This window comes from Stegodyphus dumicola, chromosome 9 (genome assembly GCF_044657685.1).
Source record: "Stegodyphus dumicola isolate Sdum_Otavi_A_Nest chromosome 9, ASM4465768v1".
Lineage (NCBI taxonomy): Eukaryota > Metazoa > Arthropoda > Arachnida > Araneae > Eresidae > Stegodyphus > Stegodyphus dumicola.
In genome coordinates, this window is record NC_140776.1 from 60,928,319 (window position 1) to 60,942,064 (window position 13,746).

At 31.5% G+C, this 13,746-nt stretch overlaps 2 protein-coding genes across 4 annotated transcripts in view; one reads left to right on the forward strand and one right to left on the reverse strand.

Moving 5' to 3' along the window:
- Nucleotides 1-13,746, reverse strand: part of LOC118196133 (major facilitator superfamily domain-containing protein 12-like) — a 207,559-nt gene that overhangs the window by 161,345 nt on the left and 32,468 nt on the right. The gene's annotated exons all lie outside the window — the stretch shown is intronic.
- Nucleotides 1-13,746, forward strand: part of LOC146995362 (uncharacterized) — a 46,648-nt gene that overhangs the window by 9,099 nt on the left and 23,803 nt on the right. The window contains exon 2 of one of the 2 annotated variants that reach the window (XM_085823512.1): nucleotides 12,584-13,040. The exons of the other annotated variant lie outside the window; for it this stretch is intronic. Coding sequence (XP_085679638.1) covers nucleotides 12,584-12,863 — 280 coding nt within the window. The 3' untranslated portion in view covers nucleotides 12,864-13,040. Of the gene's footprint in view, nucleotides 1-12,583; nucleotides 13,041-13,746 lie in introns of those variants that run through there. 2 annotated transcript variants of the gene reach the window in all.

The following is a 13,746-nucleotide window of genomic DNA, read 5'->3' on the forward strand; positions in this document are numbered from 1 at the left end:
CGTGTTATAAATACTTTATGTAAAGACATCTACAAAAGTATTTTTATTAAAACATTTTAATATAAAATTAATGAAATTTACTCATTTATATAAATCGTGCTATAGGTGTCACGCACTCTTTCCTAATATTTAGTAACAGCAGTGTGCTTGCATGTTTGCTTCCTTGTACAAAGTAAAAAGGAAGTATTGTAATCGCGAAAAGTTTCAGGCATCATATTTCAACGAAAATATCCATTTGACCGCTATCGAATGCAATTTAACGAAGTTTTTGTGTAACATCTGTACGTAAGGACAGAATAAAAGACTCTTTTCCCCCAAAGAAAATTATAAATCTGATTTAAAATGAATTCTGAAGAGAATGTTTCGCGGCGTCTGTACGTATCTTGTATAACTCAAAAACAAATAGCCTCAGAACGTTGAAATTTTGTACATAGGACTGCTATAACATGTAGATGTGCACCTCCTATTTTGTTTGACATCGGCTGCACCAAAAGTATATAAATATATATATATATCCTCTCACTCGGCTCAGTGAGCTCAGTTTCTTTATTCTTATATGTTGTAAGTTGTGCATTTTTTCCTTTAAAAATGATTGAATTATGTTGTTCTTACCTTCCGGTTAAGGTTTTTATGCTTTTAATAAATTTAAACGCAATATTTGTGGGGTTATCAACAATTTAAAAGTTGTTTAAGTGCAGCTAAGCCTAATTATTTTTGCGATGGCGGACATGTTTGTTTACATTTGAAACTCTGGAAAGTAACGGATTTGTTGCCAATCTAGAGAAACTGAGCTTCGCAACAACACAGATAACGCCTTCTTTTATTATTGCGAATTAAATCATGCTTAAGCCATTCTGGAATTTATTCGAGGAAATAAGTGTTTAAGATATACTTCGTAAATTTAATATAGGTATTTGGAGCTTTTATGTATTTTTGCCTTGTCGGGAAGTGAGAACTGAATTAATTGAATGAGAAATACTGAATCATCTGGGGAAAAGTGTTTCTATTTTGTTTTGTTCGCTTAATTTCTTTTACACATCGTTTTACATTTATTACAGTATTTGAATAGAACATGTGGCAACGATTAGATAATTCTTCAAATGATATCAATTTATGTGCCTTCTGAGTTATAATATGGACGAAATGTAACGCTGTTAAGTGAACTTAGCGCGAATTGTCGCTATGGTAAAGAAATATAGTTAATTTTAAAGAGTGCATTTCTTGTATTGTGGTTTATGCGTTATCGACGAAGTAGATTTAAGTCAATCCAATAAAGTTAAATGAAATGAAAAAAAAATGCACATAATTTAATAATCTGTACAAGGAAGTCGTGTGGTGTACACATCAGATTTTTTGCACAGATTGTCTAAGTCTAGCTCTGTTGATATTATCTGCAATTGCATTTCATATTCTACATTTAATTTACTTGAATATTTTGCTTTTGTTGCCACATACGCTGAGAAAGGTTTTTAAGTAAAATAAATTGTTCCGAATGATGCTAAAATGTTTATAGCTAGGTATTCAAGTTTAATCTACAACTAAACATTTAGGCACTGTTCTTGCTAAAAGTTTGATTTTAACGTCAAATCTGTTGTTATAAGTAGTTTCCCTTCTGTCACTAACAAGCCTTTTGAATTTTCAGAGTACACGAACAGAATTGTTTATCAAGCTATACTTAGACTTTCCTTCTGGGAAATAAATATTCTCTTATAGTTTTCTTCAATTGAAAAAGGTGCTCCATTGTATAATTGTTAACACTGTCGTTTAAATTCAATTCATTTTCCATTAGAAAACTGTTTAGTTTTGCGAAGTATTTCACGTGATTCATATGACATATGGTGACCACATGTTAAGTTTTAAAATTAATCTATAACTAAATGTATCTTTGTAATTTTTTGTTAACAAGCACTAGCCAACTTGAGTAAGTGCTTTATAATTTTTTCTTCGAAATTATACTTTGACTCGCTGAATCCTGGGGTTCGGCTCCTGGGATACCGCTGAACAGAGTTTGAAGAATCACTAGTCTACATCAATGTTTTCATGTACTTTGATTGCGACTTTCTTTGAAATCTTAATCGAAACAAAACTTTATGAGATTCATGTACTTTGATTCATTTCATACTTTGATTCATGATTTATTCATGTACTTTGATTGCGACTTTCTTTGAAATCTTAAGCGAAACAAAACTTTATGAGATGAAAGATTTGAAGATGTAAGTGTTATTACAAAGCATCTAAAATTGCAGTGGTAATATAAAATGGCCGAAATTTCGATCACTCGAAATCCTTACTGTTTTAAGCTTTAAGTGTTGAAACGTTCCATACTTTATATAACATAAATGACATATTCATTAAAATGGATTAAATTAATGATGGAATTCTGTTTGATGTGGGTACGTCATTCAATTTAAATGGCGAGCCTTGTTTAATTGAATTCTTGAAATTTATAGGAAATGGATTAAATTAATGATGTTGTTTGGTTGCTAACAGAAATAATGGAACCGCGGAAAGTATATACTCGAAGGGAAGTAAAATCTTAATGATGTTCCTTTCAAGTGAGATCATTAATTTCTATCAGACTGATGAAAATGGTTCTGTAGACTGAACAAACTTACTGTCACTTGGTAATATATAATGCAAGATTATATATCATGATTATATACCCGGTATTATAAATGGAATGTCCATATTTCTAAAATGGAAAACTAAGATTAATTAAAAATAGCGTAGTAGTAGGAGATAAATAATTGGAATTTTAAATAGGAAAATAATAAAGTTTTCGTTTTTGCAAGATGGTAATTGCAAAGAGGAATTTTAAATGACCTTTGAAACACTTTTCCACGCTGATTGGTCCTACTTTTAAAATTTACCTTTGAAACAAATGACTAATGTTCTTTAAAATAAGATATTTATATAATTGCTAAAAGTAATTTTTAAAATTAAAAAGACATAGTAATTTACCTGTTATGTCTTAATTCTAACATTAAAAGAAAATATATTTACTTATATATACTTCATACTACGTCTACTAAATATATTTATACTTCATACTACTTCTGCTAAATATATTTACTTATATATACTTTATACTACTTCTACTAAATGTATTTATTTATATATACTTCATACTACGTCTACTAAATATATTTCCTTTTATGTACTTCAAGATATATTTAAAGCATCAAATCACATTAGTGAACAAAGGTTTTGTTATAATTTGCTTTCTCTTATCCATGGTTGCTCATTAAAGAGACGAATTCAGTATTTTATTATAGTCCACAATTTTTAGTTGATGCCACTCGAATATGCCAATGAATATAATTGATGTCAATGAATATTGATGTCAATGAATATTGATGCCAATGAATATAAATGATCTGTAAGAATTTTTGCGGAATGCAGTTTAAATTCTCTCTATATGCAAGTGTATTGAAGATTTAGTAACTAAAAGTACATTTATTTTTTCGTGTGAGGTTATTCTATACTGTACTTCTGATTCAATTTTTGTTTCGGTTTTAAGTTAATTGTAATTACATACAGGAAATTCATGGTAAAGCAAAAGTCTCAAAACTCAGTTTATTACCTTGTTTTCGATATATCTCTTTGCTGTATTTTGCTTTCCACATCAGTATTTGATTTAATATAATGCATAATTATTTCGTTTAAAGAAAATTAATTATATTTTGAAAGTGTTTTAACACCGCTGATTCCTTTCGCTACATTTGAAATTACTTGCACAGTATTTATCTATTTATTCATCTATTTTTATGAACAGTTATTTTATTGTTACGGATTTGGTATTTAAATAGCTAATGTTAGTTGAATTATAAATTAAAATGTTTTATTCCCCGTGCAGTGCAGCGCCTGACGAATATTAAAGGAAAGCTAAGCCGGAAAGTTAAAAATACAAGAGCACGTGCATTTAAAATTTAATAAATAAATATCTCTTTTTTACTTTCGAGAAAATTCCAGAAATTTCTCGCGCGCGATTTAAAATCTTATAAAAAGGAGGAAAACCTCTCAATTCAGTTAGGAGCCACAATTTCTATGCTAAAATAGAATTTTCTCAATGCGAACATATCCGTGATCTGATAAATTATGATCCTACTATAGAAATTGCAGCAAAGCGCCCAAGAGCAAATGGTGAAATGCGTATATATTGTACATAGTACTATTATCTTTATTTTATCTTCATTGTGTCATTTTACCAGTGTCTTTGAAACTTTATAGACTTATGGACATGATCCGTGTACCTGGATCTTCAAAGAACTGATCTTATATTTGTCATTTTCGTAATCTTCTTATTGTTATATCAGAGACTTTGTAATATTGTGGACTTATGGACATGATCCGTGTACCTGGATCTTCAAAGCTCTGATTATTTGTTGCTAGTGTAAAATGTTTTTCACCATTTGCTACTTCGCTCAAATACCGCCGTCCCTATATGGACATAGTGTATAGTTTCATTAACTCATGTGCCTCAGTGTTGTACAAGAACTTAAGTGTTTAATTTCTCAGACCAAGACTTCACTGAATTGTGATATCTACTATTTCAGGATGCATTGGCTGTGGACAGTTCACGGGAGGGTGACCCCCACGTGACTACCACTGTCCAATCTGTGTTTTAAAGCAAGGATGAATTTGAATATTTTGTTTAGCTAATCTGTTGCAGTTAGTTGTGCCATTTGTCTTCATTTAGATCGCGATATTAGTTTAATTATTCCAATCTGGATAACCTGTTTCAAAACTTGATAATTATTAATATATCCAATATTTCTCATTGCACGCGTAAGCTGCTTTGCTCGGAGTCTGAACTTCTTGGGTGGGTGACCACCCACGTGACAGGCTCCTGCCAATCATCTCCGTCCACTCCACCTACATTTCACAAAATTTGACAAGTTTCGCCTAGTTGGCGTGGCGTAAATCGCCTTAATTAAAAACTTAGGTACCAACCCCTTAGGGCAATTTACCAACAGAGATGGTTAAAGTAGCGGTTGGCTACTAATTGCCGCCTAGCCATTGACTCGATTTCGATTTCAATTCAGTTAGTTAGTTAGTTTTTTTGTTGTTTTAAGAGTTGCTTAGAAAACTGTTCTTGTTGACTGTAGCGAATTCGCGGATTAGCTTTCTTTAGCTGTTTTGAGTTAAGTTCTCTTGAACGTTTGAGTAGTAAAAAGATAACTATTGTGAGATATTGTAATATTGCACGAATATCAGAGGAAATTTAATCATATTTGTTGTGATAATAATAAATTTTGTTCATTTTTCATCGGACTTGTGCATTCGATTCAAACGAACCCGTACGCACGCAACATTATGTTAATTAGCTTTTCTGACTTTCTTGCTTTCCATTTTCCTACCAGAATGCTAATTTCTAGTTCGCTCTTACTCAAATGAGGTAGAAAAGTGATAATATTTAAAGAAAGATTTTAGATGGTAGAATTAGAGTGTGTTCTGCTTGCTGAAGTCCACATTGCTAGTTAGCTCTCTTGAGAGTAATTAATCTATTGCGTTGCGTTGTTCTCGCTATCAGGCTTGGCAGGGCGATTTTAGATTTGAGCCAATTTGAGTGTTTTTCTGTTTTCAAATCCTTCCGACTAACTTACGAGACATGCTTAACTAACGTAACTTTAAATATCCGTTTCACTTTTCAAATTATTGCCACCAAATATTATCGCCAAGTGTTATATTTATTATTCGTTACGGGTTCGTTTGAATCGAATGCACAAGTCCGATGAAAAATGAACAAAATTTATTATTATCACAACAAATATGATTAAATTTCCTCAGATATTCGTGCAATATTACAATATCTCACAATAGTTATCTTTTTACTACTCAAACGTTCAAGAGAACTTAACTCAAAACAGCTATTATATAAAGAAATTAAATAATGAAGAATATGCATAAATACATTGCATATATGTTTCTCGTATTGTGATAAAACAACGGTACTTAGAGCAATCGAATTTTGAATAACGTAACCGAATATGGGCATCTGGAAACCCTAATTTGGAATTTATTTTTTATCAATTTCATATTTTGTAACACTTTAACAAATTTTTGATTTAACTCAACGATTTCCAGGCGAGTAGTGGCAACACGGTACGGGGTGGGATATCTTATGCGCGCGAGACTGTGTATCGGAATGCTCAATTTAAAATTATTTTATGATATTGCTGTTGAATTGAATTTTATGGTTTAAGTACGAAGAACATGATATTTAATAAAAAAAGGTAACATATAAAACATTAAAAAACTCCCTTTGGGCTTAGTGTAAAATCTGAAAGCTTTCAGAAAGTTTTTGTCTTGTTCTGTGTTTTATCATTTAGAATGGGTATAAAATTTTCTAAATATTATTAGAGGTATCGAAAACTGCATAAACAGTTGAATTTCGCAATTTTTACAATCACTAAAATTTTTAAAATCTTAAAAATACTAAAAGAAGAATTGTTCTATTTAAAGCATATTTATACGTGCAAATCTACTATTAACAGTTATGAAAACAAAAACCACTCAAGGACTTTTACGAACACGGTTAATTAATTTTTTTCAAACTTCTAAGTAGTCAATAATAAGCGTAGTGAGTCCTTTAACAAGGAAATTTATGACACTGATGAAAGATAGGTGATAAAATTTCCCTGGAAGATTTCGGTGTGACTTCCGAGAAAATTAATTTTCAGCTTAAATGTTTTGCAGAATGTAATACTGGAAAATACAGATCAAAGTTCCATTTTTCGCTAAGATGGTGTCGAAAATATAAAATTTATTTGCAGTGATGCATAACTTAATTCGGGTACACATCTCGTACTTTACAATTAGCATTTACATTTAACATTAAACTATAGAAAAAGTTTTGATATTTATTTTTCATCGCCACACCATCATCTCGCGGTAACTTGAAATTACTTTATACGGTGATGCCACAAACAATCTTCTTAATATTTCTAAACGCATAACAAACACGTATATTTCCAACTTTTATAACTCAAAAGAGGGCCTGAAGGACTATTAATTTCGTGTTGGCATTTTGCGTTGGTTCACTATGAATGTCGGTTCACATTTCAAATTGTTGCCAACAAATATTATCGCTCTGTGTTATATTTAAAGAAATTAAATAATGAAGAATCTTCATAAATGTATGTATGTTTATCTCATTGGGATAAAACAGCGGTACCTAGAGCCATCAAATTTTGAATAACGTACTCTTCTACCGAATATGGTCATCTGGAAGCCCAAATTTGGAATTTCAAATTTGTTTTATTATTGATTTCATATTTCGTAACACTTAACGAATTTTTGATTAGCAAACTCAATGATTTAAAAGTGAGTATTGGCAACACTGTACGAAAAAACTGCGTATCGCAAATTCTAAAGCTTTGCTCATTTTAAAATTATTTTGCGATATTGTTGTTGAATTTTATGTTTTAACATGATATTTAATAAATAAAGGTAGCCCACAAAACATTAAAGAAACGCCCCTTTGGGCATAATGCAAAATCTGAAAACTTTCAGATTTTTTTAAAAATTATTCCTTTTAGCGATTTGCATGATGTTGTTAGTTTGTAATTATTAAAATCGGTGTGAATTTATGCATATTTCTGCATCAAAAATTTCTTGTGTGATAAAATATATCCGTATCAAAACTGAATTTACAGAAGTAGTACTCTTAAATTTGCAAATTTTCATTCGTGTGGCAAAGAGGAAGTAAAAACTTTATTGTTGTATGTTACTTAGTTTGTAAACCACATTCAATATATCAGACACATAACATCAATGAAATCGAGAGAAAAAAAATTAAATACAGTAATTTTCCAAGATCTTACCATGACTCCGGTTTGAGAATAAAAAAGCTTTTCATTCATTTCAAAACGAATAACGAATATTTGTAATTAAAAAAAAAATATTTGATTTCCTTTGACACTGTCCTATTTATTTAATGCTCCTTTTCCCAAGCCAATGGTTTTTTCATTTCCACAGATCGGGTTTTGTCTATCCGTATTCCATTTTTTCAAAAATAGAAATTCTATTTTTGCAACTACGCCAAGAGGAAAACATAATGCCTTACTAATGTTTATGAGAGCATATGACTAATTTTCACAACGTTTCTTTTTGAATATAGTAAAAAAAATAAAATTCAAATTAAAAGAAAGACTGTTAAAGAGATTAATAAAAATTGAAAGTGCAAACTAATTGAATTTTTGAGATGAAAAACTATCGCTTTTAAGTAATGGAATTTTTTTCGTTTATTATTTTATTTGTATGAATGACAAAAATAAAGATACCTCAATTTCCAGTTTTTGCTCAGTATTTCAGCAAACATTAAAAGTACTTGACTAATAAAGAACCAGTGTTCTTGCAGTTGGGAAATGGAAGAAAATAGGTTTTTTTTAAAATGTTTTTTGTAGTTAATTATAAAATGTTTGCTTCAGAAAGCCGTACGATGACACACAGAACACTATTGAGAATAATAAATCAAATTGAAATTATTACCATATATCATTATGCAGTTTATTACACACACGCACACACACACACACACACACAAAAAAAAAAAAAAAAAAGAAAAAAAAAAAAAAGAAAAAAAAAAGAAAAGAAAGAGTGCTTTAGATCTACATAGATTAATTTAGTTGCATGAACTACTATTAGAATTGAATGATATAATTCAGTCCGTTTCTTATTGATATGTTTTATGTTTGGGAATTACTTTCAGGCTCTTGTGTTCAAGGTTTCATTATCTGATTTATAGATACCAATTTCATAACCCTTCTTCTATCTGAACAGCCAACAACCTTCACCTTTCAGCCTTACTAATATATATGAGTTGCTGTTGACAGTATTATTGTAATTATATTTAAAGTATTTAAAAAATTAGTTTACTAATGGGATAACTTAGAAGTCAAACAACAAAAATCAGCGTTATATTTAGATTTTCACAGGACTAGTTAAGCGTTCTATTTGAAAACTTTTACAGGCTATTTTTGTTGTTTGGCTTCTAAATTAATACCTGTTCGGCGTATTATTTTATCTTAATGGGATACTGTTACTTCTTAAACATCGATGAGTTATCGTAGTGATTGCTGTTAACCTACACAATGACAGACTAAAATTCGATGATTTTATTTGTTTATCTTTGATTACAGCTAAAAGGAGAATTTACAAATAGAAAGACAATTACTTATCGAAATAATTGTAACATTGCCACCCAGACGGTAAGCCTACTGCGGTAGCAAAGGGCCCGGGTTCGAATCCTGGAGAAGGCATGGGTATTTGTAACTGTATAGTGACTTTGCGGGGCGGAACTAAGCGAAGTCGTACTGTCACCTGTATGATGCTCAAGGCTCTTGCCAACGACAGGTGCAATCTTGCTGTTCTTTCCACGATGAATTTCGTGAGTTCGTTCTGATGTTACTGTCAGACAAGTGAGATAAGTCACAACACAGCAACAATAACACTCGCAACAATTAGGCATTTGCTTTCGAAACAGATCGGTACTACTCACTGTAAGACAGTTCGTCGCTCAACAAGGCATACGTTGCAGATTAACCTCGCTAACTTACAAACTCTCTGGCAGGTGCTTAAATTTGCATAACCTGGTCTGAGCAACTATACGTGGAATGAATAAAAAAGAAGATAGGATAATGTTTAAATTAAGTAATTTAGTAAGTCTTAAAATAATCGTCACATTATTACTTTAATAGTTTCATGAGCTTGTTGGTTTAATAATTTACTCATTTATTTTTCGCACTAAATCTACGGGACACTTTCCCAGCTACGAGCCATACTATATTAGAACTCTTTGTACTTTTCAGAAATTCATGTTAGTTCAATTATTAAAAGATGAAAGTTTTAAGTTAAAAATAATGAATATAAGTTATAAATGCAATTTTTTAACGTTTTCTCTTCTGTTCTAACTTTTTATGATTACATTTCAACTAGTTTTTACCATCTAGCAAGTTGTCGCCTTCAATAAAATTCAAAAGAGATTTAAGTTAAATTTTATAATGACACGTGGACAGAAAATAAAATACAAATAAAATTCATTACTATTCATCTTAATGTATAAGCTAAAGTTCTACAAATTAAAATATACATTGCTATTTGATGAACTGGCAATACACCGGTAAATATTCATGACTTGCAGATGACTTCTGCTTGGTCTTCTGTTTGCACCTTCTCCAGTAAGTTAAGTAAAATTCCCTTAAATTTATAGCGGCACAACTAAAATCCTCGTACACAACCTACTTTTGTGACTTATCTCACTTGTCTGACAGCAACATTAGAATAAGTCCATGAATTTTATCACGGCAATAAGCGCAGGACTACATCTGTCGTTGGCAAAGGCTTTCAGCACCTTATAGGTCACAGTACGACTTTACCTAGCTTAATTCCAATTTCGAGAGAGAATCCATCTCAGGAGTAATCTTAGGATCTCCTTCCTTCTCTACCACCAAACCGCGCCAGAGGATTCTCAGCTCGCCGTGTATTTTGAGTGTCCCCATGCCAAAAGACACTATATACTTAACAGTATTCAAGTCTTTTTCGGGATTACTCATTGATACGGCAGCCATCATCACTAACCACTGTACCGACTATTGTGACCTTCACAAACTGTAATTTAAAATATGGTCAGCAACAAAATGACAAAGATATTCTTGCTGAACAGATTCACCGGAAGCAGCAGCCATGAGCGTATATCATTTCTTGTAGCTAATTTGAATTTTTTTAAAAAGGAAAATTTTAAAGTTGATATTTCTTATCTATCAATTAAAACATCATACGGTTAAAGTTGATATTTCCTATCTTATCAATTTAAACATCAACTGCTAATTATTAATCAAGAAAAATAAATAAAACTTTCACAATCCTCAGAATGATAGAATAAGCGATACTTATTCTTGAGTTTTCCTAACTCGAGTTCTTGTATTAGCTTCATGAAAGATAAAATGATCTTAAAATAAAACGTTCACTTTAATTAGCCATTCTGTAACAAAAAGTAAAATTCTAACATACGTAACTGAGCACCTCGTTTTTGATTTAATTTATACATGGCTATCTGTCAGCTATTTATATAAAAACAGTAATACATTCATTCAACTAAGATGTTAAACATAGTTTTATTTTAAAACTTATTTAACATTTAAGGGGGAAAAAGAAAGCGAAGTAGGTATCGAATTGTAGAGCGGAAATTGCGTAGTTTCGCTATATTTTCACATCTCTACTAACAAACAGAAGCAAATATAATTTTTTAAAATCTTCGGCAACGCACAAAGAGTAAATGCACATCAGGAGTCTGCTTTGGATGTATTTAGAGCAATGATGCTTTTAATATACTTATTATATTTTCTGCACGGAATTCTGATTGCAACGAAGACCTTCGAAACTACATAGATCTATCGGAAACTTTAGGCATCCATTCATTTCGAAATCTGTTCTTTTAACAGAAATCGTTGCAGTGTTATCAATAACTTGATTGGTCGATATAGAATATTTTACGATAGAAAGAAGCTATTTTTAACCTGTTGATGTTTTCTGTCACATGTAAAAAAGGAAAAGTGTGAAGGACGGATCTGATTAGAACTAATATGAAATAACTTAAGTTAAATCATCGAGCTGTCATATTTAACAAAGCCACCAATTTGATCCCATTATCTGTAAGGTCACTGATTCAGATTAGGTTATTTGAATACGGTGAAGTACACGAGGATTGTCTGCCTAAGGTAGGATGCCTTTGAGAAGAAAGTTTTAAGACAAACTGGTTTGTATTCACAGTACACATGCGAAAAGCTCCAATAAATACCCATAAAGCTAACCCACTCCACAGGATTTGAAGTCTAGTCCAACTAACAGTACTCAGCGGTTTAATCACTCGGCCATTAGTGCTAGTCGGCTGCTATAAGTGATTCAAAATAGTTCATAATTAGTTTCAGTCAATTCAAATCAAATCAATCAGTCAAGTCAAATCGATCGAATGCCAGCTCTATCGGATCCACCAACCGAACTCGTTAAGGTAATTGGTTTAAGTGCTGATCAAATCATTCAGCCCATCTAGAAACATCATAGAATTCTTATCCTTATTCGATGGTAGCAGCTAAATCCAGTAAGGTAGATTAATAAGTATCTATCTGCAGAGAGAAGGACTTGAGCTGGAATTTCAATCCGGTATCTACATCTGTACAATTAAGGGCAGAAGCTTTGGAAACAAATGCATATTACACAAAGTGGAAATGCTATGTAGTTAACAGGATGAAAAACAGGATGCCCAGAAAGCAAAATTTGCTGAGTTATTAGATTTTTCGTTTAGATAACCTATTTTCAAACTGTAATTTTCCTTATTCTATGCGCTTTCTAGGGTTTCACGTCATTTTTACTCTATTCTGAAAGGAAGACTGTTTTTGTTTCGCTCCGTATATTTGTGTGCATTTTCTTTGTTACGTCTATTTGAATACATATTCAAACATTACAAAGTAGCGTGGTTTTTCTGTGGGGAAATATGAGGTGTTTTATGGAACCTTTTTTCTTGTTTAGGTGAAAGAATGACGGTATAACGGGAAACTAAGCCTATTATGTATTTTTATTTCAGAGACAGGAACTTCGCTGAGATTCCTTTGCATGAAGCTTCATCAAAAGAGGATTTAGATTTTATAGAAGCAAAAGAAAGAAACAAATTTATAAAGAAAAAGCTTAAGAGAGAGGACAAAATACATCTACTTAATCCTCTACCAGACGCAACTACCACAGTTCTACCGGCAAAGCTGATAAATTTAAAAAGTTCTTTTGAATATGTAATGAAAGGCTGTTCCAAGATCAAAAGCACCGTTATAAAAACTCCTACCAAGAAACGTCATTACAAGCCTATTTAAAGTCTGATAAATTAATGTAACAAGATTTCCTTCCTTCCATTTTAATTAAAAGAAATATTTGTGATCCCAGTTGTATCGAAAACGTTTTACCAATAACTCAACTATCATCCATAAATTTATCAATGCTTTAAATCTGTTGCAATCAGATATTAATTGTTTGGAAATAAAGAATTTAATCTGAAATAATGTCTAATGTTTGCTCACAGTAGTCTCTCAGACTTTTTTGCCCCTTACACCCCTTTCACCACTGCTAGATGTTCCTCCCCCTCTTTTAAAAAACCAGAAAATTGCGTATGTATTTATTAAGATTTAGAATATTTTTAATGTGTTTATTAATTAAACAACAAAAAGTATAGAAAATATTGATAAATATCGAAAGAACTAAATAATAATAACTGAATATAAGAAAACGATTGAATAAAAGTAAGTTTCTTGTAATCAGCATAAATACCGAACAGTTTAATAAAAGGTTGATCGCATTACCCCTGAAATCATGAAATTCTTCCCAAAGGGAAAATTCCCAGGTTGAGAACACTTGAACTATCATATATTAGAAGATGAGTATTCTGATCGTAAAAGCGAGAAGATTTGTTTCCCAGCTCCTACGTTTTCACCTTTACGAGCATAGAAATTTTTTTAATACTTCAAGATTTTGTATGCTTGCTTGTCAGTCTAGCATATCGTAAATTATACAAGTTCAAAAACGAAGCAAAGTGTGAGTAATACAGGTACTTTTATTTCCAAAAGGGTATTATTATTCTTTTGATGTATATACCAAAGGCACCACATCCTAGGCGTTAAGGATGCGTCAAGAGCAAACGTTGTTGAAGAGAAGAATTTAGCAATGCCTAACCATCGTTCTCTAGCTTCTTAGCTGGCGGCT